General features: G+C 45.3%; 1 protein-coding gene across 2 annotated transcripts; it reads left to right on the forward strand.

The window, feature by feature from the left end:
- Positions 1-1,638: 1,638 nt before the first annotated feature.
- WAS (WASP actin nucleation promoting factor) lies at positions 1,639-25,505 on the forward strand. 2 transcript variants are annotated; one of them, XR_014214998.1, is made up of 13 exons: positions 1,639-1,882; positions 3,925-4,065; positions 6,043-6,129; positions 7,079-7,175; positions 8,796-8,831; positions 10,266-10,316; positions 13,561-13,738; positions 14,196-14,238; positions 16,484-16,637; positions 17,940-18,325; positions 24,063-24,168; positions 24,929-25,111; positions 25,142-25,505. XR_014214998.1 is itself a non-coding variant. In XM_082205490.1 (12 exons), exons 1-12 carry the CDS (start codon positions 1,769-1,771, stop codon positions 24,979-24,981), a joined length of 1,446 nt encoding a protein of 481 aa, XP_082061616.1. In that variant the 5' UTR covers positions 1,639-1,768; the 3' UTR covers positions 24,982-25,505. The 2 variants fall into 2 exon arrangements, 1 of the variants encoding a protein (XP_082061616.1); XM_082205490.1 differs by having other exon boundaries at positions 24,929-25,505.
- Positions 25,506-27,714: the final 2,209 nt, after the last annotated feature.

The following is a 27,714-nucleotide window of genomic DNA, read 5'->3' on the forward strand; positions in this document are numbered from 1 at the left end:
GGTATCATTTGCATACTGATGAACACCCAACCCAACCCCCCTGGTGATCTCTCCCAGCGGCTGCATGTAGATGTTGAAAAGCATGGGGGATAGGACAGAACCCTGAGGCACCCCACAAGTGAGAGCCCAGGAGTCTGAACACTCATCCCCCACCACCACTTTCTGAACACTGCCCAGGAGGAAGGAGCGGAACCACCGTATAACACTGCTCCCAGCTCCCAGTCCCTCTAGACTGTCCAGAAGGATGTTATGGTCGATGGTGTCAAAGGCCGCTGAGAGATCCAGCAGAACTAGGAAACAGCTCTTACATTTGTCCCTAGCCCGCCGGAGATCATCAACCAGTGCAACCAAGGCAGTTTCAGTCCCATGGTGAGGCCTGAATCCCGATTGGAAGGGATCCAAATGGTCCGCATCCTCCAGGCGTGCTTGGAGTTGTTCAGCAACCACCCACTCTATCACCTTGCCCAAGAATGGAAGATTTGAGACTGGGCTTGGCTTCTTTATTTGTGCCTCAACCTTGCTGGGTAGCTTTGGGCAGGCCCTCTCAAGAGGTTCAGGGAGACCCAGGCCACCTCCAGCTCTTGAGGGCCCTAGCCATAAAAAATGTATGATGATCTCTGCCAACAATTTCTAGACCATCGATGTATTCCAACATGGAAACCAGAGACAGGTCATGCGCTTCTTATTACAGGGGAGAGACCAGGAGCTCACCAAGACAGTGGCTAAGTTCCTCTATTTGATTTTCTGTCGCCGAAGTAAGCTACAGGATCCTGCCCTTGCTGGAAACCCTCAGAGATGAGGTGGATTGCTCGCCTCTTCTGCCCTTTGGCGGGTGACTGTGCCGTTGGGGTGGCATCAAGATCGCACTGGCCTAGCTATTCTGAATACAGTGGTGCCCCGCAAGACGAAATTAATTCGTTCCGCAAGTTTTGTCGTCTAGCGAATTTTTCGTCTTGCGAATCACGAAACCCCATAGGAATGCATTGAAATTCAATTAATGCGTTCCTATGTCAAGACTGGCCCGTTCGGGCAGGGGTACCTTTACCTTTACCTTTACGGTCAAAAAAAGTCCAAACAAAGCCAAATTTGGTACAACAACAGTTTATTAACTGCTCTTTAAAGTCACACATTTTGTAAAGAGCAGTTCAAAAATTGAAGGGAAAATAAATTAACTTTATAAACAAAACATGTCTTTGTTTTTAGACAAAGGAAACAAAGTCGCGAGACGTTTTCGTCTTGCGAAGCAAGCCCATAGGGAAATTCGTCTTGCGAGGCAAATCGAAAACGGAAAAACCTTTCGTCTAGCGAGTTTTTTGTCTTGCGAGGCATTCGTCTTGCGAGGTACCACTGTATTCTTATGTGATGCCAATAAAGGTTACTTGACTTGCCCTAGCCATAATGATAAAGAAGGGAACAGGAAAACAAGGCACCGAAAAAGAGAGAGAAGGAAATCATTTGATTTTTAAAATTATCATTGAGTAAATGCTTCTCTAGTCTTTTGCTGGGCCGATGCACTAATGCGCAGCTCTCGGGTGAAATTGTTTTGTCACATTTTGCTCCAATGCACGTATCTGCGCTTCCGGGGCCCTCCTCTGACTGGCCCTGGGGCTGGGCCTTGTCAGCCAGATGGGGAACCCAGCTCAGTGTGTGTGCATGCGTGTGACCCGGTGGTTTCTGAGCTTCCTGTTGAAAAGCCCTCGTAACGCGGAAGTTTGCTCTGGGTGAGATCGGAGAGCGCAGAGCCCCGAGGCGTCTTGACAGGGCCAGGATGAGCAGGAGGTCCAACCCAGCAGCCCGGATGCAGCAGGAGAACGCGTCCTCCTCCCTCCTTGAGGACCATGAGAACCAGCAGGTCTTTGAACTGTTGGGCAGAAAGTGCACGGTAATTCTGTTATCATTTCACAGGGGCGGAAGGGCCTTGGAAGCAGAAGCCAGAACTTCCTGAGAGTCGAGGGGAGGGAGGAGGCTGCCACAAGGACGGCAGGTGGTTGTGGGCTGGGATTTAACGGCCACATTGGGGGGGGGGATTCAAGTGGTACAATGCAGAGGACCCCTGGGTTTGGTTCGGAGCAGGCGGCCTGGGGCCAGTCCCTCTCAGCTTGACTTCCCTTTCTGCACTGGCTTGAGGATAAATGAGAAAATGCTAGAAAATTATGACAAACAGTAAGAGAGTAGTCAGGAAGTGGTGGGGGAGTTAGGGGAGGGGTAGTACCTTGGGAGGGGAGACCCCATCATCCCACAAATGCCCACTTCAGAGTTTCAGTCTCTGGAACCGGTTCTGTTACAGGTGCCACGTAATACCCATTCCGTATTTGTAAGAAATCAATATTTTAGTGTGGCAGCACCTACACTTCGGAATTCCCTGCCTCTTGATGCAGACTTAAATTGGTAACTGACTAGCATTGTTTTGGAAATAAGAAGATGCTCCGGTCGGGGTGGTTTGAAACTAGCAGATGGCGATGCTCTAGGCTTGGGATGCTCAACGAAAAACCTGATTTCTCACGGCATCTTGAATCTCTCTCACCTTCCATGTAGAAGAGACTGGAGGTATTGCTATGAAGCAATCGCTTGATTTGTAAAGTGAGAATGCTGCAGGTCGTAGTTTGTAGGCTGCCTTGTCTGCAGGAAATGGGGGAAGAAAACCACTTCCTCAAGAGGCCCAGTGTGGTGGTTTGGGCAGTGATGACATCCAGACAGCCCCATCGTGCAGTCAAACCCGCCTTCAGAATAGACCCTTTCACCTGGTTCAAAAATTCTGGACCAAAATATGATGGGGAATATCCTTATCCACAAACAGATATGTGGCCTGTTATGTACTGAGTTGAATAGGATCCAAAAGGCAGCAGTCTGATTGGTCCTAGAAAAATAGGATTCAGAATGCAGCACTCTGATTGGTCCACAGGAGCCACCCAATCCAGCTCCAGGTGAAAGTGAATCTGCGACCTGATTGGCTTACAGGAGAATCCCGGAATTAGCCAATCACGTGAAGCCCATTGTGTAAATAATGTATATAAAGCAGACATTCTGGGGGAACTTCCATTCCTCCTCACCATTATGGGCTGAATAAAGAGCATGAAATCCACTCTCGACTCTGAGTATATTTCATGGCCTGTAGTGACAAGATAAAATATCACTTAATTTGAGATATGCATCATACAACACGCTCCTGCTAGCCACTCCAAGCCGGGGGGGGGGGGAGGCATGATTTTTGCTCCTCCTTGGGCCTGCACCCTTGGCAGGGAACAACCTTCAAGGTACGTCCCTGGATGAGGCCAATGGGAAGTAGAGTCCCAAGGAAAGTTTCACAGGTATGGGCGTGGGCAGGTGGGGGCAGCTGCCTCCCCCTGAATCCTAAAAAAAACTTTGAAAAGCATTAAAAATGCTCAATTAACTGAGGTTCTGCCCCCCCTGCAAGACTGCCCCCTGTAAAATCCTCTTTTTTGGGGGGGGATTTCTACTCATGATCTAACCAAAAAAAGCTCAACAATGTTTGCCCCCCCCCCCAAAAAAATCCTGGCTCTGCCTTTGTTCACAGGCCCCCATTTCATGGCTCCTCCGTGGTTTGAATCCAGCTGAGACCCTGCCCTTATATTGAAACAGGGGTCCTGGCCTCCTTGATTCCAAAATATGATACTTCCACAAAACACGACTTGGATTCTGGGAGAAGTTAATTTTAATAAGTTACTGGAATGACAGTTTGTTGTCTCCTTCTCCCACTCCTTCTCAAAGCCCTGTAACTGCACCGCTCACAGTGCCCTAAATCTGCTCCTGGTTTTACCCCCTGGTCTACGGTTCTCCATCTTTGGGTTAGGGATTTGGTGTGGTTTGTAGGAAATTGCAGGAGGCGTGAGACTCTTACAGTGGCTGGGCATGACATCCTTGGCACAGGTAGATCATTAACATGCGTTTGCTCTTTCCCGCTAGACCATGGTCACAACTGTGGCCCAACTCCTCCTGGCCTTGCCTCAAGGCAGCAGAAGCTGGTCCAAGCAAGGCTGCGGGGTCCTGTGCTTCGTGAAGGACAACCCCAGACGTTCCTATTTCATGCGCTTCTATGATTTGAAGGTACCAATTCCCTGGCTCTCTTGTGACCTTGCCCTTCGTACTGTCACCCTTCCAGGTGTGAGCACCTGGAGCTCATTCATGAGAATAAAATGATGTCAAGTCCGCAGAGCCTCTCCTCTTCCCGGAGGGGAGGTGTTGTGAGCGGGAACTGCTGCCCGCATTCGCAGGGGGCGTAACCAAGCCCCCTGCATCACTGAGTCCTTTGCCTGCATCATGCCCACCAGCCAGATAGATAGATAGATAGATAGATAGATAGATAGATAGATAGATAGATGATAGATAGATATAGATAGATGATAGATGATAGATGATAGATGATAGATGAATAGATAGATGATAGATGATAGATAGATGATAGATAGATAGATAGATAGATGAATAGATAGATGATAGATAGATGATAGATAGATATAGATAGATGATAGATGATAGATGATAGATGATAGATGATAGATGATAGATGATAGATGATAGATGAATAGATAGATGATAGATGATAGATAGATGATAGATAGATGATAGATAGATAGATAGATAGATGATAGATAGATGAATAGATGATAGATGATAGATAGATAGATAGATAGATAGATAGATAGATGATAGATAGATGCTAGATAGATGATAGATATAGATGATAGATGATAGATGATAGATGATAGATGATAGATGATAGATGATAGATGATAGATGATAGATGATAGATGATAGATGATAGATAGATAGATAGATAGATGATATAGATAGATATAGATAGATAGATATTCGCATTAGCCAACTGCCATAGCAATATAAAACAAGCAATATATACAATTAAAAAGACAACAATGGGTAAAAAGGACAACCAGATGACCAAGATTATCATTCAGATAGTGGCCCTTAATCTCATTGCACCCTCAATAAACCTAGCAACCTTTGCTGTTGTCTGATCATTTTGATCTGATAAAAGAAAGAACAATGTGGCCTCAGATGGGCGGCCTGGGATGGTAAGTAAAAGTGGGGTGATGATCTCATTCCTCAGATCTTTATAAAGGGGACAGGACAGGAGAACATGAGCCACTGTTTCAGATTGCCATCTCCACAGGGGCAGAGTCGTTTCTCAGCTGGAATCTTTTGGTATCTGCCCTCAAGCACGACAGAGGGCATCACATCCAGTCTGGCCAGTGTGAAGGCACGTCTGTATTTTGGGAAGGATTTTTTTTCCACTTGGGAGATTGGCACCAACTACTTGGTTCTTCGCCTACCTCGTCGCAAATCGTCACAACTTTGTTAGGCATTGGAAAATGTGTTGTGTGTCGGAGGGGAGGTTGTGGCCATCACCTACCCCTCCCCTTGAAGGGTATTCTGTTAAAGCAATCTGGCGGTCATGGTTCCTGTCTGATGCCCAGGTGGTGGCTAGGGCCATGGCACGACCTTCCAGTCAACAAGTTCCCCCACAGGTTGTTAACCCTTGTGTGACTCCTTGCAGAATGGGCAGGAGTCAAGTGTAGTCTGTTCGATCCAATGCCTAAGCCAATACCACTCACATCCTGTAACCAATAAAGTTATGGCCTTTTCTAACCCATTAACCTAAAATACTTGTGTCCATGTGTCTTAATTTATCTCCAAGCGGGGGCGAGGCCCGACTCACAACACATGCTAGTGAGGAGAGAAGGTTTAGCCACAAGCCCAGATCTGAATGGCACAGGCACAGGAGGGAAAGAAGACCAGGGGACACATTTGATTCAGTTTTTATTCAAAGGCCAACCTACTGTACCTAATTCACACCTTCTGGACTAGATGCCAAGCAAACTATAGCTAGCCTTCCAAATTCACACTTATTTGAATTTGTCGATGCAGCTCTCCAGCCCGGTAATGTATACAAAAATGCACATACTGGGGTCAAGGAGGCATAAAAATGCATATATTGGTGGAAATAATGTACAGAAATGCATCATATTAAGGGGAATTGCTTTCTCTGTCCCTCCTTTGTTTCAGGATAGGAAGATGACCTGGGAGCAGGAATTGTGCAGCCAGCTGGTCTACTTGGCTCCCACCTCTTATTTCCACACCTTTTCAGGAGATGTGAGTATTGACTCATAGAATCATAGAATTGTAGAGTTGAAGGGACACTGAGGGTCATCCAGTCCAACCCCCTGCAACGCAGGAATCTCAACTAGATCATATATGACAGATGGCCATCCAATCTCTGTTTAAAAGTCTCCAAGGAAGGAGAGACGACCATCTTCTCGTGTGAGTCTGTTCCACCATCCAACAGCTCTTACTGTCAGAAAGTTCTTCCCAATGTTTAGTCAAAATCTCCTTTCTTGTAATTTGAAGCCATTGTCTCAGGTCCTAATCTCTGGAGCAGGAGAAAGCAAGCCTCTTCCATGTGACAGCTCTTTAGATTTTTGAAAATGTGGGTATGTGCATATATGTGCAGGCAGTGCTTTTTTTCTTAAAAAAATGTTTAGGGGTACTCTCCTTTTGACTCAAGAAAATCACCATTTTAGAGTTCAAATCGGGGAAAATAAATACAGTAAATGGTCAAAAGTACAAAGATTCACAGAATGATTTGGGTTATGCTTACCCCCCAGTAAAAAAGCACTGTGTGTAGGATTCCTAAAATGTCCTGTGACTCTGCTGGAGGGAAAGGCCAAAGGCTGCAGAGAAGAAGCACAAACACATCAGAAAAAATAAAACAAGCATTTTTAGTCACACATTCTACTGTGTTGTATGCAAGAAAAGTTAGCATGTGGAGATGAAAGCATTTTCCGCTTTGTTGTTAAAGTCACAATATAATTTCAAATGTACATCTATTGTTGTTTTTTAACTAAGCCTTCAAAATATAAAAGTTATTCAATTATATTTTAATAGATAAATAAATAAACTTGGGGAAACTCCAGCTCCCTTTTCGGATGTTCATTGAGCTGTGTGACAATTTTGTTGAAGGAGCTGGAGTCATATAGGGTTGTCCCCATGGGAACGGCCATGGTCCCATACCCCAGAGGTTTTGACTTGGGATTGCTTTCAGGAGTGCAGCGTGGGACTCAACTTTGCCGATGAGAATGAGGCATACAATTTTCAACAAATGGTGGAAGAGAAGATTCAGAAGAGGAACCAGAGAATGGGTAGGTGTCATGCCTCTTTCAAAATGGCGGCTGTAAGGAAATATGTCTGCAGGGTTTGAAACTGAGGGACAAATCATACCTTAAAACAAATGGATAAAAGTGGCTGCTTTTTCTGATGCAAAGCAGTGTGGGGAAGGGCGCTTCTTTGAGCAAAAAAAGTGGTGTCTTAACCCTTTCCCTGCCAGCCATTTTCCCATGCTACATTGACACCAAATCCCCCGTAAAATTACCTGTAAAACAACAATAAACATTCAGATAAATGTTTCTGAATACGTTAACAAAGTTGTGTCAGTGTGTATATACCAAGAGGGATGCCAACTTTTTATAGGATTTGTGATTTGTTGGCAGGAGCTGCGGGGTCATGGGTGAAGAAGAGAGAATGCATTGAGAGCCAGTGTGGTGTAGTGGTTAAGAGCGGTGGACTCGTAATCTGGTGAACCGGGTTCGCTTCCCCACTCCTCCACCTGCAGCTGCTGGGTGACCTTGGGCTAGTCACACTTCTCTGAAGTCTCTCAGCCCCACTCACCTCACAGTGTTTGTTGTGGGGGAGGAAGGGAAAGAAGATTGTTAGCTGCTTTGAGACTCCTTCGGGTAGTGATAAAGCGGGATATCAAATCTGAACTCTTCTTCAGGCTAGTGTACGACTGAGCTAAACAGGTGGGGGACATGAATAAGAGACATGCTAGCATGCAGCGTTTAGGCGTTTCATCCCCCGAACTCTAGTCTAGAAATGGAATGCAAATTTGTTGCCCCAACCATGAGGGCTAGGAATAGAAACTCAATTAATTTCTCAATAATTCAACATTTTCACAAAGTACCAAATTCCACCCACGTGGAGCTGAAGAGTGAGCAACTCTCTCTCTCTCTATATATATATACATTGGTACCTCGGTTTACAAACTTAATCTGTTCCGGAAGTTCATTCTGAAACTGAAACCATTCTTAAACCGAGGCGCGCTTTCCATAATGAGGCCTCCTGCCACCGGTGCCCTTCCACTGTTCAGATTCTGTTCTTAGACCAAGGTAAAGTTCTCAAACCAGGACACTATTTCTGGTTTTGCAGAGTTTGTAAACCAAATTGTTCTTAAACCGGACTGTTTTTAAACCGAGGTAAAGGTAAAGGGACCCCTGACCATTAGGTCCAATTGTGGCCAACTCTGGGGTTGCGGCGCTCATCTCGCTTTATTGGCTGAGGGAGCCGGCTTCCGGGTCATGTGGCCAGCATGACTAAGCCGCTTCTGGTGAACCAGAGCAGCGCACAGAAACGCCATTTACCTTCCCGCCGGAGCGGTACCTATTTATCTACTTGTACTTTGATGTGCTTTTGGACTGCTAGGTTGGCAGGAACAGGGACTGAGCAACGGGAGCTCACTCCGTTGCGGGGATTTGAACCGCCGACCTTCTGATCGGCAAGTCCTAGGCTCTGTGGTTTAACCTACAGCGCCTCCCGCATCGTACCGCTGTGTATATATATACTGATATGAGTGAGTGGTTCCTACAGCACAATGAACCCCTCTGCTGACCAAGACTCCATCTAAGAGGGGCCAGATTCTTCCAGGTACCCCTGAAGCATGGCAGAAACGCTTGTCTCCTCTTCATAAATCTCTTCCTGTTTTATAGATAGACAGCCGCCACCTCCACCTCCAGTCAATGAAGGTATGTATCTGTGCAGCCCACATATCCCTATACTCTTTTGTGTCTGGTCGAAGCAGGGGCAATGGTGCTTTTTCTGCCAAGGATTACATTCCTTTCAGAATAATCTGTCAGTGGGCGCATGCCAGCTGTGGGTTGGGTCCAAAGCCAGAGCCAGAAGCAGACACGCCCACCCCTTTCTCATTCTTTATCTCTTTCTACCACACACTTTTCTCTCTCTCTCTATCATACCTCCTTTTCTCTCTTCCCCCTATTTTTCCATGCCCAGTAGGTTTGCCAGGGGAGGGGTAGATTGCTCTTACCAGAAGCCTCACTTAACACTTACAGGGAGCTTTTAAAATAAGACTGGGGGCCAGAAGTTACTCACCTGAGCTGAGCTATTAAGTGCAGGGGGAAAGCCCTTGATAATCATAATTTGTCAGGAAGGATTTGAAACCTGTGGGATCAGAGATTCTTAGAGGACTGGAGTAATTATTTGAATTATTTGAAAAGCAATTGTGATAAACAGATTACGCTAGTAGGACTGCAAGAAGTTCTGTAAGGAGGACTTTGTGAAATATTGCAAGGAAGACTTTGAAAAGAATTATTAGTTAAGGACAATTTAAAAGTAATAGAGAAATTAAGAAAAGCAGAACAAGTGATAAAGAACGGAAAATCTTTAGAGGTTGTTGACGGAAGTCTAAAATACTGTATAAGATAAGAAGTTATGTTAAATGATTGTTGGAACATATATGTTAAAAAAATTATAGATAGATGATAGATAGATAGATAGATAGATAGATAGATAGATAGATAGCGCTAGATATATAGATATAGATAGATAATCATAATTTGTCAGTAAACTGTGCTGCTTGAGGGCTCACCCCAGTTGCTTTAGAGTTGCATTGCCATATTTCAAAAAGTGAAAATCCGGACAGAAAAGCTTTTTAAAGTTTTGCATCTAGACATTTGCATTTCTGCCTGGACATGGTTACCGACTGCCATATCCCACCTATGGCATTCTGGACATATGGCAATCCTGCTTTAGAGCCTGTGGATAGCAGTGCTGTCTTCAAGAAGTTCTCAGCAGCTTCCACAGGGAATTCTCCTGGAGCTGCTGATGGTGATGTCAGAGAAATCCATTGGAAACACAAGCGGGAGTGAAAATTGCTGAAATCCACATGCTTGTCTGAGGTGAGGAAAGGAAATCTTCAAATGCTGCCTAAATAATTACAATATTTTCTGCATTGTTTTAATGTTTCCTTTTCATTTAAATAATCAGGTAATTATATAATTCCATCAGTTTTGTCCATAGCCGATAGCAAGACCAACAATGTAGGTTCTATCACAAGCTGAACTGCAGCAGAATAGAAACAGTGTTGATTGTGACAAACACAGGACAGGGTGGAAATTGCTGTCTCTTTACATCCTGATCACTACCTTTTTTGCATCTGTTAGACAGAAGACCACCTCTCCCCCAGCCGCCATCTTCTGGTATTGACTCAAATGGTAAGTAGTTTGCAGAAACTCTGTTTGTGTGCTATTTCTTCATTTATTTAATGTGTACCCATATCCACATATGTTGCGGATGGCGCTGTGGGTTAAACCACAGAGCTTAGGACTTGCCGATCAGAAGGTCGGCGGTTCAAATCCCCGTGACAGGGTGAGCTCCCGTTGCTCGGTCCCTGCTCCTGCCAACCTAGCAGTTCGAAAGCACGTCAAAGTGCAAGCAGATAAATAGAGACCACTCTGGCGGGAAGATAAACGGTGTTTCCATGTGCTGCTCTGGTTCGCCAGAAGCGGCTTTGTCATTCTGGCCACATGACCCAGAAGCTGTATGCCGGCTCCCTCGGCCAGTAAAGCGAGATGAGCGCCGCAACTCCAGAGTCGGTCACAACTGGACCTAATGGTCAGGGGTCCCTTTACCCATATCCACAACTACAAGTTCGCAGGTCAGCTAACAAATGCAGCATGAAAACAGAGAATACAGCAATAAAATCAGAAACTTTCAGTAAGAGAAGCATCCAAAATGAACCACGGCAAAAGAGCTCTCGGTACAAGAACCATAAAAATAATTTCACTCCTTTTTAAAAAATTCCAAAAGAGATACAAGATCACGAAAATGATCTTTTATAATAGAGGCAACATCCTGTGCTGGGCCACTGTGAAGTTTCACTACTCTCTGCAACCATCAGATGTCAAGGAAATAAACAACTATCTGACTTTTAGAAGACATCTGAAGGCAGCCCTGTATTGGGAATTTTTTTAATGTCTGATGTTTTACAGTTTTTTATATATGCTGTAAGCTGCCCAGAGTAGCTGGGGAAACCCAGCCGGATGGGCGGGGTATAAATAATAAAACTATTATGGGTATTATTATTATTAACCAGTCGTAGGGTTGCAGGTGGCAGTAGTGTATTGGACTTAAAACGAAAAGGTCACCTATCATTGCCAAAGCAGGGCATCCTTACTGGACATCCCTGTCCATGGTGCTGTACCACTTGCTGAAGAGTAGTACATCTCTCCATCACATCCTGGGGCTTATGGGAGCCCACACACTATACTTTTCTAGGTGACCAAGATAAAGTAAGGTAGAATTTTCTTCTTTGGCTGCTTGTTCCAGTACCAGCAGCTCCATATACTGTCATTATGATTCCAGTTACAGATAGGTAGCCGTGTTGGTCTGCCATAGTCAAAATAAAAAAATTCCTTCCAGTAGCACCTTAAAGACCAACTAAGTTAGTTCTTGGTATGAGCTTTCGTGTGCATGCACACTTCTTCAGATACACTGGGGTCTGGCAACTTCTGTTTCAGTGTATCTGAAGAAGTGTGCATGCACACGAAAGCTCATGGAGGAGAGGAGGGTCTTGGTCAGACCCTTTGTATGCTCCCCTCACCACAGTTTTCTTTAAAGGGGAAGATGTATACTTTTGCACAAGCAAAATAGGGGCAGCCCACCATATCTATTTGTTTGTTTAAAGTATATCTATAATGATGATGATGATGATGATAATAATAATAATAATAATAATAATAATAATAATAATAATAATTTTATTATTTATACCCCACCCATCTGGCTGAGTTTCCCCAGCCACTCTGGGCAGCTTACAGCACATGAAAAACTGTAAAACTTTAGACATTAAAAATTTCCTGATACGGGGTTGCACTCAGCGTAACCAAGGCAGCTTCAGGCCCATCATGAGGCCTGAATCCCAACTGGAAGAGATCCAAATGGTCTGCATCCTCCAGGCGTGCCTGGAGTTGTTCAGTGACCACCTGCTCAACCACTTTGCCCAAGAATGGAAGATTTGAGACTGGGCGACATTTGGCCATATTGGCCAGGTCCAAAGATGGTTTTTTAAGAAGTGGTTTAATAACCACCTCTTTCAGTGCGTCTGGGAAGGCTCCCTCACGGAGGGAAGCATTCACCACTCCACGAAGCCCATCGCCCAGTCCTTCCCAGCTCTCTTTTATAAGCCAGGATGGGCAAGGATCAAGGAGACAGGTGGTTGGTTTCACTCATCAAAGCAACCTGTCCACATCCTCAGAGGTAACAGATTGGAATTGATCCCATGCAACTCGACTAGACAGGACTCTAGCACTCTTCTGCCCCAGCCCTGCTCCCGTAGTGGAGTCTACCTCTTTCCAAATCTGCACTCAGAAAACTGGGTCTTCCAAAAAGGATTTCTGGTGCAAACTAATGACTTCCTAAAAATCACTACAACCCCTCCCCCCCCAAATATGACCTGGTTTGCTGTGCTTAAGAGAAACCTGGTGGATAAGCAGAGCCAAGAAGAGGCCCATCTACTTCATCCAACCGAGTCTTTGCTACATATGCCAGGTCAAGTCCTCCAGCCACAATCAAGTTGTGGATGACAGAGGTCTTATGAATCATTGATCTGGCATTGCACAGGAGCACCTTAAGGTGACATGGGTCTCCCTTGTTGATTCCAGTATCCTTCTGGTCAAGACCAAACCCGGAGGCAGAGATAGATTCAAACAATGACTAAGCCTGCCTCCTTGGTAATGACATGGTCTGGTCCTAGCATAACTCCTCCTCTTACCCGTGATCACTGAGATCAGGTGTCCCAGGGCCCTTGGAACCTGCCACAGCCATTCTGTTGACTGGGATCCACTCCCAGGTAGTCCTGGGATGTGTTATACAAACTATACAATAAACCAATAAAACAGTAGAAACTAATAATAAAAAATTGCAGTTATACTAAAATTAAACTAATCCCCAGACCCAACTAAACATTTATCCTACCCCCAACAGAGCAAAAAACAAACAAAACCAACAAGAACCAAAATTTAAAATGCCATAGATTAAAAACTATTTAAAAGCATTTAAAAGCATTTTCAGCAGTTGCCCCAACCCCAGACTTTGTTCCCGTGAGTTTGGGCTCCAGCACTCACAGCAGGGCAATGTCCCGCCGGCCTCCCAGTTGTCCCTTACGCTGAGCAGAGTGAGTCTGGGCCCTGTCCCCTAGGCCAGGTGGAAAGGGTCTTGCAGGGAGCAGTCTTCAGCACTCACAGTGGGGCAATATCTATGCAGCTCTTTAGCTGAAAAAGTTCCCAGTGACTTGGGTAAAATAAACACACACATGCAGTCAAACAATGCTAGAGAATAAAGAGATGAAACATAGAAAGGAAAACAATGTCTGAGATGGCAGGTAACACAGGGAGTGTTGTAGAGGGAGGTCTGATTGATAGGTGTTCGTTTCCTCACCCCATCTTATGTTCCCCAAAGGACGTGGCATGCAGCCAAACTCTCCTCCAGCATCTCTGCCTCTGGCAACGGTTGACATCCAGAATCCAGACATCACATTTTCCCGCTACCGTGGACTTCCTGTTCCTACTGCAGTGGAGAAAAAGAAGGGGAAGAAAAAGATTTCAAAGGCTGACATTGGTGCTCCAAGTGGGTTCAAGTGAGTGCTTGTGGAAGTTATGCAGACTCTCAAAGACTGGGATCTGGGGAGAGTAGGACACCTTCAAATTTCAAACAACATAACAGAAAGGATTCCTTGACTTCAGTTTCTTTTTCTGAAGTTTTCATATCAGGCTTTCTTTGTTTTGCCCTTGAAACTCTTGTTTCTTTACTTGCATATGGAAATTTTCTATGAAACACAGCTTGAGAACTACTTCCGTAGCATAGTGTGTGTAACCCTAACCCACAGCAGAGGACTGCCATGCTGTGCTTTGCACATGCGCAGGTGCTGCCTCATATGGAAATATGGTGGAAACATAACTAGGATGCAAGCAAGTCACAATATGCTGCAGATGGAAGGAGGAGAGGGGAAGTCAAAGAGGTCTGGAAGCCTCCATGTGGATGCATTGCGATGCAAGGCCTTCACTCATTGAACGTCTTCTGTGATTCCTTTCCAGGCATATCCAGCACATTGGATGGGATCCCAACAGTGGATTTGACGTACGTAGCCATGGTGATTCATCAATAGACTTCAAAGAGAGAGAATCTCAGTGGGGGGGAATTATTCTGAGGTCTCACATGCGTATGAGATGAGACATGCGTATGAAATGTAAAGTATTGCACTTGGGCAAAAAAAATGAGAGGCACAAATACAAGATGGGTGACACCTGGCTTGAGAGCAGGACATGTGAAAAGGATCTAGGAGTCTTGGTTGACCACAAACTTGACATGAGCCAACAGTGTGACGCGGCAGCTAAAAAAGCCAATGCAATTCTGGGCTGCATCAATAAGAGTATAGCATCTAGATCAAGGGAAGTAATAGTGCCACTGTTTTCTGCTCTGGTCAGACCTCACCTGGAGTACTGTGTCCAGTTCTGGGCACCACAGTTCAAGAAGGACACTGACAAACTGGAACGTGTCCAGAGGAGGGCAACCAAAATGGTCAAAGGCCTGGAAACGATGCCTTATGAGGAACAGCTAAGGGAGCTGGGCATGTTTAGCCTGGAGAAGAGGAGGTTAAGGGGTGATATGATAGCCATGTTCAAATATATAAAAGGATGTCATATAGAAGAGGGAGAAAGGTTGTTTTCTGCTGCTCCAGAGAAGCGGACACGGAGCAATGGATCCAACCTACAAGAAAGAAGATTCCACCTAAACATTAGGAAGAACTTCCTGACAGTAAGAGCTGTTCGACAGTGGAATTTGCTGCCAAGGAGTGTGGTGGAGTCTCCTGCTTTGGAGGTCTTTAAGCAGAGGCTTGACAACCATATGTCAGGAGTGCTCTGATGGTGTTTCCTGCTTGGCAGGGGGTTGGACTCGATGGCCCTTGTGGTCTCTTCCAACTCTATGATTCTATGAGACTTTTGAGTTACTGAAGTCCAGCAAACTCTGTGTTTATACATAGAATCATAGAATTGTAGCGTTGGAAGGGACCCTGCAATGCATGACCTGCTTATTTACATCATACCTGACTGAAAACATGAGGCCCTTTCTCTCAAGGTTTGCTTGTATATTCCAATTATAAGGTGTTGTCAGAGCTAGTTGCTGTGCCAAAAAGTTTAGACTGGAGCCAAGAGGAAGCAATGCTGTTATTTAGTTTAGAAAGAGCAGGTGGTCTCCTAGTTACTCTTTTCATTGAACAGCTTTGATTCAGAAGCTTCTGTAGGGATATCACCAGGCCTGTTCTCGCCTCTCAGCTGGTATGGCTAGTCTTCTTCCTGCATTTGGCTGGAGTTGGGTGATAAGGCACAGCCTAAACAGGTACAGGAAGGATGGGGGACCCTCCAGTTGTTGCTGGACTCCCTTCAGCCCTAGCCCGCAGGGCCAGTGGTCAGAAGTACAGTGGTACCTTGAGTTACAAACGCCTCAGATTACAAACGCTTCAGGTTACAAACTCCGATAATCTGGAAGAGTTACCTCGAGTTGAGAACTTTGCCCCAGTCTGAGAACGCCTCTAGTTAAGAACAGTTTCAGGTTAAGAACGCACCTCCACAACGAATTAAGTTTGTAACTAGAGGTACCACTGTAATGCTTAAAGATAGTTGAAGTTTTAAGATTGATTTGACTATGAAGAAGGTTTAAGGTGATGGTAGGTTAGGCGGGTAGGTAAGGCGATGGTAGGTTAGGCATGGAGGGACGTGGGTGGCGCTGTGGGTAAAACCTCAGTGCCTAGGACTTGCTGATCGTAAGGTCGGCGGTTCGAATCCCCGCGGCGGGGTGAGCTCCCGTCATTCGGTCCCAGCTCCGGCCCACCTAGCAGTTCGAAAGCATCCCTAAGTTCAAGTAGATAAATAGGTACCGCTTTATAGCGGGAAGGTAAACGGCGTTTCCGTGTGCGGCACTGGTGCTGGCTCGCCAGTTGCAGCTTCGTCACGCTGGCCACATGACCCGGAAGTGTCTTTGGACGGCGCCGGCTCCCGGCCTCTTGAGCGAGATGAGCGCACAACCCTAGAGTCGGTCACGACTGGCCCATACGGGCAGGGGTACCTTAGGTTAGACAGAGGTTAGGACTGTATAATTGTTTTAACCGTACCAGCTACCTCATTCTATGCTGGAAGCCAGGTCCTATCAGTTGTAACCCGATGACCATCATGACTTGAGAATTGGCTGAAGTAGATGGGCACTGAACAGACATGGCAACATATTCTTTCTCTCTCTCTCTCTCTCTCTCTCTCTCTCTCTCTCTCTCTCTTTCTCTCTCTTTCTCTCTCTCTCACACACACATTTGTCTATGTTTTTATTTCAGGTGAATAATTTAGATCCCGATTTGAAGACATTCTTCTCCCAGGCAGGAATCAGTGAGGCTCAACTGACCGATGTTGAGACTTCAAAGATTATCTATGACTTCATTGAAGGCCAAGGGGGGCTGGAGGCTGTGAAGGAAGAGCTGAGACGACAGGGTGAGCTGCTGGAATGGGAGGGGCTCCGACCTCAGGTATCATTGGCCGCCTCTCTGAGACTGGACCAGTGAATGGCTCCAGATCCTGGTCTCTAACTAATACTACACTGACTATTAGAAGGCCTATCCATGCTGAACGTTTTGTTTGAGCTTGGATGTACTGATCTGAGGAATAACTTCTGGAGCGGTAGCCATGTTAGTCTGTTGCAGTAAGAACAACAAAGATCCTTGTGTCACCTCAAACGGTTACCGATTTATGACAGCTTAAATGTTTGTACATTAGTAGCGGGTGGCGCTGTGGGTTAAACCACAGAGCCTAGGGCTTGCCGATCAGAAGGTCGGCGGTTCGAATCCCCGCGATGGGGTGAGCTCCCATTGCTCGGTCCCTGCTCCTGCCAACCTAGCAGTTTGAAAGCACGTCAAAGGGCAAGTAGATAAATAGGTACCACTCCAGCGGGAAGGTAAACGGCGTTTCCGTGCACTGCTCTGGTTCGCCAGAAGTGGCTTAGTCATGCTGGCCACATGACCCGGAAGCTGTATGCCGGCTCCCTCGGCCAGTAAAGCGAGATGAGCGCCGCAACCCCAGAATCATCCGCGACTGGAACTAACGGTCAGGGATCCCTTTACCTTTACATTTTAGAGTCCACTTACAAGATGCATGGATTGTAGTCCACAATTGGCATTGGCATGCAGGGGTGTGTCTACATGTATAAATTTATCTTTCACCATTGAGTGGTGGAATTTTGGGCTGTGTGTTCATCAGTATACTGATGACCTTCACATCTAGCTCTGCTTTTCATCTTCAGCAAGGGGTGTGTGTGTTGCATGTTCTGAATCAGAGCCTGGGTGCAATTATGGACTGAATGAAGGCCAATAAAGGGAAACTCAATCCAGACAAGACGGAGCTATTGTTAGTGGGCGGCTCTTCTGACTGGATGACTGCAAGTTCTTGATGGGGCTGCAGTCTCTCTGAAGGAAGAAGTCTGTAGTTTTGTGATTCTCCTGGATCTTTTTCTGTCATGTGAGGGCCACAGTCGCATGGAGTGCTTTCTACCACTATACCACTATTTGCCAGGGGTAACCTAGCTTCCGTAGGCTATGCTCTACTAGAGCTATGCTCTGGTAATCTCCCAGCAACTGGTATTCAGAGAGAAACCATAATCCTTATTGTTCTTACTGATCTAATCGTGATCAGCACAATAAGCCATCTATCAAAGTATTTTTGCTCGTTCTAGAATACATGGACAGTTCTCTACTAAAGCTGCCCACTGGGATTTTAGTGTTGATATTTGTCTCATTTCAGGTCCAAGTCACCCTCCACCCCCACCCCCAAATCGTTCTGGCCCTGGACATAGCCGAAGTGGTCCTCTACCACCCATCCCACCTGTATCAAACAGGGGAGCTGTCCCTTCGCCTCCACAGCCCTCTCGAGGACAGCCCAGCCCTCAGTGGGGACCTCCTCCACCAGTCTCTCGGCCGGGAGCAGCTCGTCCCCCACCACCCCCAGCTGGGTCAGCCCCACCGCCACCCCCACCCCCGCCACCCCCACCACCCCCTCCTGCATTCCCAAGTTCTTCCCCATGCCCCCCTCCCCCTCCCCCCTCTGGAGGGCTTAGCTCACCTGCTGTTGCCTCCACCGGACGTGGTGCTTTACTGGATCAGATACGCCAAGGAATACAACTCAATAAGGTAAGACACGGTGGAGAGCATCAAAGGGTGGTTCGTGCTTAGTGTGTTAAGTATGATTTCTCATATATGATTTCCCTGGTTGGATTGGCTAGAGCAGGCATGTCCAACAGGTAGCTCATGATCCACTGGTAGATCACTGGACGTCTGTGGTAGATCACCAGTAGATCCCCGAAGAAGCTCAACAACTTTGACCTGAACCTCCCAAAACAGGACTTTCCTTCCAAAAAAAACCCTCAACATCTTTGCCCTGCACCCCCAAAATGGAGGTAGATCACTGCCAGTTTTTAACTCTGTGAGTAGATCACAGTCTCTTGGGAGTTGGCCACCCCTGGGCTAGAGCAGTGTTTTTCAACCTTTTTTGGGCAAAGGCACACTTGTTTCATGAAAAAAATCACAAGGCACACCACCACTGTGTGCGGAGAGGGAGATGTCAGAGCCCCGCTGCTCTCTATGGGGAATCGGATGAGAGCGGACCGCCTGTCCGCTCTCATCCGATCCCATCCGATCTGATCCCCACCCAGGACGGATGGAAAATAGGGTGGACACAGTCCGGCGCCCGCCTAGTGGGCGGAAATTTGACATATTTTTTTTTTAAAAAAATCTTTCAAATTTTTCAATTTTTCCCACGGCACACCAGGCAACATCTCGCGGCACACTAGTGTGCCATGGAACAGTGGTTGAAAAACACTGGGCTAGAGAATTACTTAAGAACCAAATGTGGCAGGAGGATAGCAAAGTTATGGCAATGTGTGATAATGGAGGAAAGAAATATGATGTCAGACTTAACTGTTCTCATTACATTAAGGCCTAGTTCTCCAGTTCTCTGCCACTTCAGACTGCAGGTGGGGAATCACATGATGGAATACTCCCCAATTGGGGGGGGGGACACAACTCCTATATATTAGAGAGGGTTCCAACTTGTTGGTACATATGTACACATGTGGTGGGAATGTCTTTGTGCATCAGCATTCTGGGTGGGGTGATGTTTAAGGAAATTAACTCCAACATTGAACATTGGGCTCAACCTGCCTTGCAGTTATCACTGTTAATCATAGAATCATAGAATCATAGAATCATAGAATCATAGAATCATAGAGTTGGAAGAGACCACAAGGGCCATCGAGTCCAACCCCCTGCCAAGCAGGAAACACCATCAGAGCACTCCTGACATATGGTTGTCAAGCCTCTGCTTAAAGACCTCCAAAGTAGGAGACTCCACCACACTCCTTGGCAGCAAATTCCACTGTCGAACAGCTCTTACTGTCAGGAAGTTCTTCCTAATGTTTAGGTGGAATCTTCTTTCTTGTAGTTTGGATCCATTGCTCCGTGTCCGCTTCTCTGGAGCAGCAGAAAACAACCTTTCTCCCTCCTCTATGTGACATCCTTTTATATATTTGAACATGGCTATCATATCACCCCTTAACCTCCTCTTCTCCAGGCTAAACATGCCCAGCTCCCTTAGCCGTTCCTCATAAGGCATCGTTTCCAGGCCTTTGACCATTTTGGTTGCCCTCCTCTGGACACGTTCCAGTTTGTCAGTGTCCTTCTTGAATTGTGGTGCCCAGAACTGGACACAGTACTCCAGGTGTGGTCTGACCAGAGCAGAATACAGTGGCACTATTACTTCCCTTGATCTAGATGCTATACTCCTATTGATGCAGCCCAGAATTGCATTGGCTTTTTTAGCTGCCGCGTCACACTGTTGGCTCATGTCAAGTTTGTGGTCAACCAAGACTCCTAGATCCTTTTCACATGTACTGCTCTCAAGCCAGGTGTCACCCATCTTGTATTTGTGCCTCTCATTTTTTTTGCCCAAGTGCAATACTTTACATTTCTCCCTGTTAAAATTCATCTTGTTTGTTTTTGCCCAGTTCTCTAATCTGTCAAGGTCGTTTTGAAGTGTGATCCTGTCCTCTGGGGTGTTAGCCACCCCTCCCAGTTTGGTGTCATCTGCAAATTTGATCAGGATGCCCTTGAGTCCATCATCCAAGTCGTTGATAAAGATGTTGAATAAGACCGGGCCCAAGACAGAACCCTGTGGCACCCCACTAGTCACTCTTCTCCAGGATGAAGAGGAACCATTGATGAGCACCCTTTGGGTTCGGTCAGTCAGCCAGTTACAAATCCACTGAGTGGTAGCATAGTCAAGACCGCATTTTACCAGCTTCTTTACAAGAATATCATGGGGCACCTTGTCAAATGCCTTGCTGAAATCAAGGTAGGCTACATCCACTGCGTTCCCTTCATCTACCAGGCTTGTAATTCTGTCAAAAAACGAGATCAGGTTAGTCTGACATGACTTATTTTTCAGAAATCCATGCTGACTATTGGTGATCACAGCATTCCTTTCTAGGTGCTCACAGACTGTTTGCTTAATGATCTGCTCCAGAATCTTCCCTGCTATTGATGTCAGACTGACTGGGCGGTAATTATTTGGGTCCTCTCTTTTCCCCTTTTTGAAAATAGGGACAACATTTGCCCTCCTCCAGTCTGCCGGGACTTCGCCTGTTCTCCAGGAATTCTCAAAGATGACTGCCAGTGGTTCTGAGATCACATCTGCCAGTTCTTTTAATACTCTTGGATGCAGTTCATCTGGCCCTGGAGACTTGAATACATCTAAACTAGCCAAATATTCTTGTACTATCTCCTTAGTTATTCTGGGCTGTGTTTCCTTTGCTGAATCATTTGCTCCAAATTCTTCAGGTCGGGCATTGTTTTCTTTATCGGAGAAGACTGAGGCAAAGAAGGCATTGAGTAGTTCAGCCCTTTCTGTGTCCCCTGTTTGCATTTCACCATCTTCTCCTCTGAGTGACCCCATTGTTTCTTTGTTCTTCCTTTTGCTACGAACATACCCATAAAAGCCTTTTTTGTTGCTTTTAACCTCTCTAGCAAGCCTGAGTTCATTCTGTGCTTTAGCTTTTCTGACTTTGTGTCTACACGCGCTGGCTATTTGTTTGAATTCCTCTTTGGTGGTTTCCCCCCTTTTCCATTTTTTGTACACATCCTTTTTTAATCTTAACTCAGTTAAAAGTTCTTTAGATAGCCACCCTGGCTTCTTTAGGCACCTTCCATGTTTCCGTCTCATTGGTATTGCCTGACGTTGTGCTTTTACTAACTCCCAGCCATCATGAACTCCCTTTCCTTTTAGTATTGTTGTCCATGGGATCTCACCCAGCACTTCCCTAAGTTTTATGAAGTCGGCTTTCTTAAAGTCAAGAAATTGAGTCCTAGTATGCTTGGCTGCTCCTTTCCGCTGTATAGTAAACTTCAGAAGAGCATGATCACTCGCGCCTAATGATCCTTCCACTTCAACCCCACTAACCAGGTCATCAACATTGGTTAGGACCAGATCTAAAATGGCTGTTCCTCTTGTTGCTTCTCCCACTTTCTGGACAATGAAGTTGTCTGCAAGGCCAGTGAGGAATCTGTTTGACCTTATGCTCTTGGCTGAGTTTGACGTCCAACAAATATCCGGGTAATTGAAGTCCCCCATTACTACTATCTCCCTTCCTTTTGCATGCTTGGCCATCTGTTCCAGGAAGGCATCATCTATGTCCTCCGTTTGGCTTGGGGATCTATAGTAAACTCCCACAATGAGGTCTCTGTTATTCTTCTCTCCCTTAATTTTGACCCAAATGCTCTCACTTTGGCTTTGAGGATCTAAATCTTGGATCTCTTCACAGGTATACACATCCCTGACATATAACGCCACTCCTCCTCCTTTCTTGTCTGGTTCTGTTTCTCTGAAATAGATTGTATCCCCCCATTATTACATTCCAATCGTGGGACTTATCCCACCAGGTTTCAGTGATGCCTATTATGTCATATTTAGTTTGCTGTACCAAGAGCTCAAGCTCATCTTGTTTATTTCCCATGCTTTGCGCATTAGTGTACAGACATTAAAGTCCATTAATCATTTCCCCGTGTCTCTTATTTAAGGATTTTTTCCTCCCACCACTAGGTCCGCGTGCTGTTTGCTCCATTTGGTCTATGACATTTGGATGATCATCTTCATTAATTGATAGACTCCTACCTTCAGGAGCACTGTCTCCCTCCCCCACATTAGTCAGTTTAAAGCCCTCCTGATGAGGTTTCTGAGATTTTTGGCAAAAACATTTCTCCCAACCGTTGTGAGGTGCAGCCCATCACTTGCCAGAAGTCCATCTTCAAGAAACTGCAGTCCGTGATCTAAGAATCCAAACCGTTCCTGTTTACACCATTTGCGAAGCCAGCTGTTCACTTCCAATATTTTCCCCTCTCTCCCTGGGCCATGTTGTTCAACTGGGAGGACAGATGAGATGACAATTTGTGCATTTAGTTGCTTCAATTTCCTGCCGAGAGCCTCGTAGTCTCTTTTGATCTTCTGGAGGCTATTGCTTGCAGTGTCATTGGTTCCCACATGAACCAAGAGGAAGGGGTATTTGTCCGTGGGTTTTATGATTCCTTGCAGTCGTTCAGTTACATCTTGGATCTTAGCCCCGGGGAGACAGCACACTTCCCGAGACATCTTGTCAGGCCCACAGATCACTGCTTCTGTTCCCCTCAGTAGGGAATCCCCTATCACCACTACACGCCTCCTCTTGGGTTTGGTCGGGGTTCTTCTGTGAGCTGTCCGTTCCAAGGTCGCCTGCACATTCCCTGAGGACTGACTTTGCTGCTCGTCTTCATATACCTGATCGACTGTAATGAGGGAGAGATCCTCAAATGGAGTCTGCTCTTCGTCTTCCATGCTAGGGGAGAGGACCTCAAAGCGATTGTGTATTTCTAAGCAATCAGAGTGAACCCTGGGCCTCCTACTTCTTTGAGTCACGTTTCTCCATATATCTGGCTCCTGTGTTGGTGAACTAGACTCCTTCTCAGGGGTTAAACCTATATATAGGTTTAGATTTAGAATTGAAGCACAAAGGATTGCTGGGTCATTTACTGGAAGCAGCAAGGACCATCATAGCTTGCAACTAGGGATTTTCATGGAGTGATATTTGACCTGTGATATTAGAGAGTTTGAATACAGGAGTGCCTGGCGTGCTCTGGTCCATGGGGCCAAGAAGAGTCAGACACGACTAAACGACTAAACAACAACAACAACAATTAGAGAGTATAGCAGACGGCTGCTTTAGAAAAAAATAGAAGTTTAGAAAAAAAAACTTTAGAAAAGTTTAGGGCTGCCCCTGGCCAGAAATAGAAGGGCCCTTTTGAAACACTTTGCTAGTGTAGTAGAACACAGTTGCCAACTGCCATCATCAAATGTTTCCTTTTGGACATTATATTTTTTGCTACTTTTTGATATTTTTATGCACCTAAAAGGAGGGAAAAGAGAAATGGACTAATATATGTATTTTTAAGAAGTGCTGCTGTGCTAAATTCTGAGACAATATGTTTTCATTTTGCTAGGCACCTATTTTTCACTTACTGACAATTTGCCTTCATTGTCTTTATGCTTATGTACACATATATGTAATATTGTGATGGCATTATACTCTCTCTCTCTTTGCTTTTGTTTTTGCTTTGCTTTACCCTTTTAAACATCTCAATAGAAAATTTAAGGCAAATAAAACTAAAAATAAATTTTTCCTACTAGTGTGACAGGGAGAAACCCTTCTCTCTATTACTTAGAATTTTATGTGGAAGGAAGCGTTATCTCTGGAAGAACATTCAGTGGTATAAGCCCCCCTGTAATTTAAGGGCCATCAACATTCGAAGCCCTAATGACACCACCTGCAATCCTTTTACCTTTCAGACACCTGATGTTCTGGAACCGCCATCACCTGCACAGAGCTCTGAAGGCCTGGTAGGAGCTCTTATGCATGTGATGCAGAAGAGGAGCAAGGTCATTCATTCCTCAGGTGAATTTTGTTGCATCCGATACATCTCATCCTTTGAACTGCGTGCTTACAGACAAAAACTTATCAAACTGTCTAAAGTTTTGTGCTTGACTGGAAAGGACAAAGCTAAGATCTGAGGCAGAGCCAGTGGCATTTTGCAAGGGGTGAAATCTTGATTCCTGCACTGGTATTGTATCTAGTATTAAACAGGTACAGCGGTACCTTTGGTTGTGAACGGGATCCGTTCTGGAGCCCTGTTTGCAACATGAGCAGAATGCAACCCGCGGCTGCGCGTGCCGCAATTCGCCGCTTCTGCGCATGTGTGTGATGTCATTTTGAGCATCCGCGCATGCGGCGAAACCCGGAAGTAACCCTTTCTAGTACTTCCGGATCGCTGCGGGACACAACCTGAAAACGCTCAACCTGAAGGAAACGCAACATGAGGTATGACTGTAAATGCAAAGGGTTCTGTCCAATGCCACTGTTACTCAGAGGAGAACCATTGAAATCAATAGAGATTGCTAACTTTAGTCCACTCATTTATTATTTTAAAAAATGGGTCTACTCTGAGTAGGGCTAGCACTGAATACAACTCCAAGGGAGAAGGGTAGGCTGGAATAACTTGTAAGTATGGGGAGGTGGTTTGGGTGAATGAATGGGATGTATGGAAAAAGAGGATGTATGAATGGGATGTATGGAAAAAGAGGTCTAGGTGCACTTTAGAAGTGCTATTCGGGAAAGCCTCCTCTCACATTGTTGCTTTGTTCTATTGTACCCACAGATGACGATGAAGACAATGGTGATGATGAAGAGGATGACGAGTGGGATGACTGAGTCCAGAAGGACGCAAAGCCTGATCCTTCTGACAATCTGTTGCTGTCTGAATTGCTGTGGGCATTTAATCAGACTGCTACTCTGTTATGGTCCCCCTCACAATCTGTGCAGAAATCCAGTAGGTGCAAGGGCAGCTCCGCTTTAGTCCCTGCAGTGACAGGTCATTATTTTCCCATTCCTCCTCTCCAGCATCACTTAGGCTAAAGAATAATTCCCATTCTGTGCACCTGCAAGCCTTTGACAGTCTTAGAAAGTTCGGCTGTAATCCTCCCTCTTTCAAACCCTCGGTCTTGACAATACCACTTCTAATCTCCTCTAACTTTCTAAGAGCCATATTGTCTTTCATCCAGCCCCTTCATCCTCCTTTCTTTCTCCTCGATGTGTAATCTTGTGTGTCTTTAAGAAGTGGTTCCCCCTTTGAGGCCAATGTGCAGGTATGAAGATTACAGGAATGTAAGCAAAACCTCTGTCTTATAAAATAACCAGTGTATTGTTAACACACATAAAAATCCTAGTTGACTGAATTATTTGCATGGCTTTCAGATTAATGTTTTCCCTTGCTTTAGTTTTACCTTTGGGTAGGGGTGGCAGTCTCCAAACTTTAAGACAGGTATACTGTACCTATTTACTTTCATATTTGGTTGTTTTGATTGCAGCGTGATAGAGGGGACGCAAATCCAGATTTGACTTCAATGAATTATTCTTTTATTTACGGTATTATAGAGATATATACTGGAAACTAAAGTATTTTCAGTGGCTTGGATCCTAATTTGCTCTTCTCTCCACACAAGGGGGGGGGGAGTGATTTCTGCCAAATGGTCGGCAATGCCCCACATCATATCTTACACCATTCCCAGTGGTCCCCCACTGGACGCAGAAGGTTGTGAAAGAAAGGGGAGGTGGGAAAGTCCAGTTCCATGAACTCTGTTCTATTCCAGGGAAGGAAAATTGGCTTGGATCTTAATGTGCCTGTTGGACAGAACAAAACGAAAACAAAAAAATGTCTGGAAGACCACAGATAAATAGCTTATGCCACTTACCTTTGAATGGAATTAATATTGTAGTAACTAGAGACTTTTCAAGTGAGTAGCTCTACACAGGAAATCTTAGCTTCGCCTTTGGTGTTTTGACATTGTGCAGAAGAAACTGGGCAGCTTGGAGAACAGACACAGGATCCTTTCCTTTGAGGGTGCCTTCCGGAGGCCACGGATTCAAGCACATACCAGAACTTTGAGTTTGCATAATTAAAGTGGATTAAACAGCTCTGTCACCATAGACCAACAAATCCACGGGGGGGGGGGGAATCGGTCTTTTTGTGGTTCAGGAAGTGATAGTGAAATGCATAGAAAAATGTGGGATGAACATATGACTAATGGGCAGACGTATAAACTTTCTGTAAATGAATCCAGATGAATGATAGGATATAATCAAGCTTTATGCAAGTAAATACAGATAAATGTTCAATAAACAGGTTGTCTGAAGGGACACTGAGCCTCGGCCTCCTGTACTTTTCACCTTCTGAGGTCAGACACACTTTTTTCTATTCCTGATTCATTATTCTCATATTTAGAGGGTTGCTAGTGAAACATAAAAGTAGTACATTGTGCTGTGGTGGCAACAGGGTGGGAAAATGCTGTCTGGTAGTATATGAACATTATAAATTTGGTGCCAACGTGAGCTTTATTCTTTTAGGGCTAATAGCATCATGAAGAGGAAATTTGGTCAGGATTGTAACTAGGGAAAGAAGGGTTAAATCTCCTTCCACTCCCCGTGCTGCAGTTCCTATTAAAACTGACACCCACCAAAGTGCCTATAATATATATATATATATATATATATATATATATATATATATGCAGGTTTTGGTGTCTTCGGGTGTCTTCCCGTGTAAGAGTCGGGGTGTCTGGGCGACGTTTCGACGAGGTCTCACTCGTCATCTTCAGGCTGGTGCTTTCGGCTTCTTGTTACTGGAACCAGCTTTCGGCTTCTTGTTCCAGTAACAAGAAGCCGAAAGCACCAGCCTGAAGATGACGAGTGAGACCTCGTCGAAACGTCGCCCTGCATTCCTGCATTCCTGTACCCGTGAAAATCTACGAAAGCATATATATATATATATATATATATATATATATATATATATATATGCAGGTTTTGGTGTCTTCGGGTGTCTTCCCGTGTAAGAGTCGGGGTGTCTGTGCGACGTTTCGACGAGGTCTCACTCGTCATCTTCAGGCTGGTGCTTTCGGCTTCTTGTTACTGGAACAGAGCAGAGTCTGGTGTTTGAGTTCCTATAAATACTGTTGAGGGGTGTGGTGTATAGCCTCCAACGTTCTGGGCAGAGAGGAAGTTCCTAGATTAGTGTGCCTTTTCTTCTTTTGTTCCTTAATTACTTGAGGGATATCTTGGGTGATTTCATGAGTGATATTCTGAATATCACTGGGTGGTATCACTCATGAAATCACCCAAGATATCCCTCAAGTAATTAAGGAACAAAAGAAGAAAAGGCACACTAATCTAGGAACTTCCTCTCTGCCCAGAACGTTGGAGGCTATACACCACACCCCTCAACAGTATTTATAGGAACTCAAACACCAGACTCTGCTCTGTTCCAGTAACAAGAAGCCGAAAGCACCAGCCTGAAGATGACGAGTGAGACCTCGTCGAAACGTCGCACAGACACCCCGACTCTTACACGGGAAGACACCCGAAGACACCAAAACCTGCATTCCTGTA

The sequence above is a fragment of the Podarcis vaucheri genome (genome assembly GCF_965113315.1).
Source record: "Podarcis vaucheri genome assembly, chromosome: 17".
In the NCBI taxonomy this organism is placed as follows: Eukaryota; Metazoa; Chordata; class Lepidosauria; order Squamata; family Lacertidae; genus Podarcis; species Podarcis vaucheri.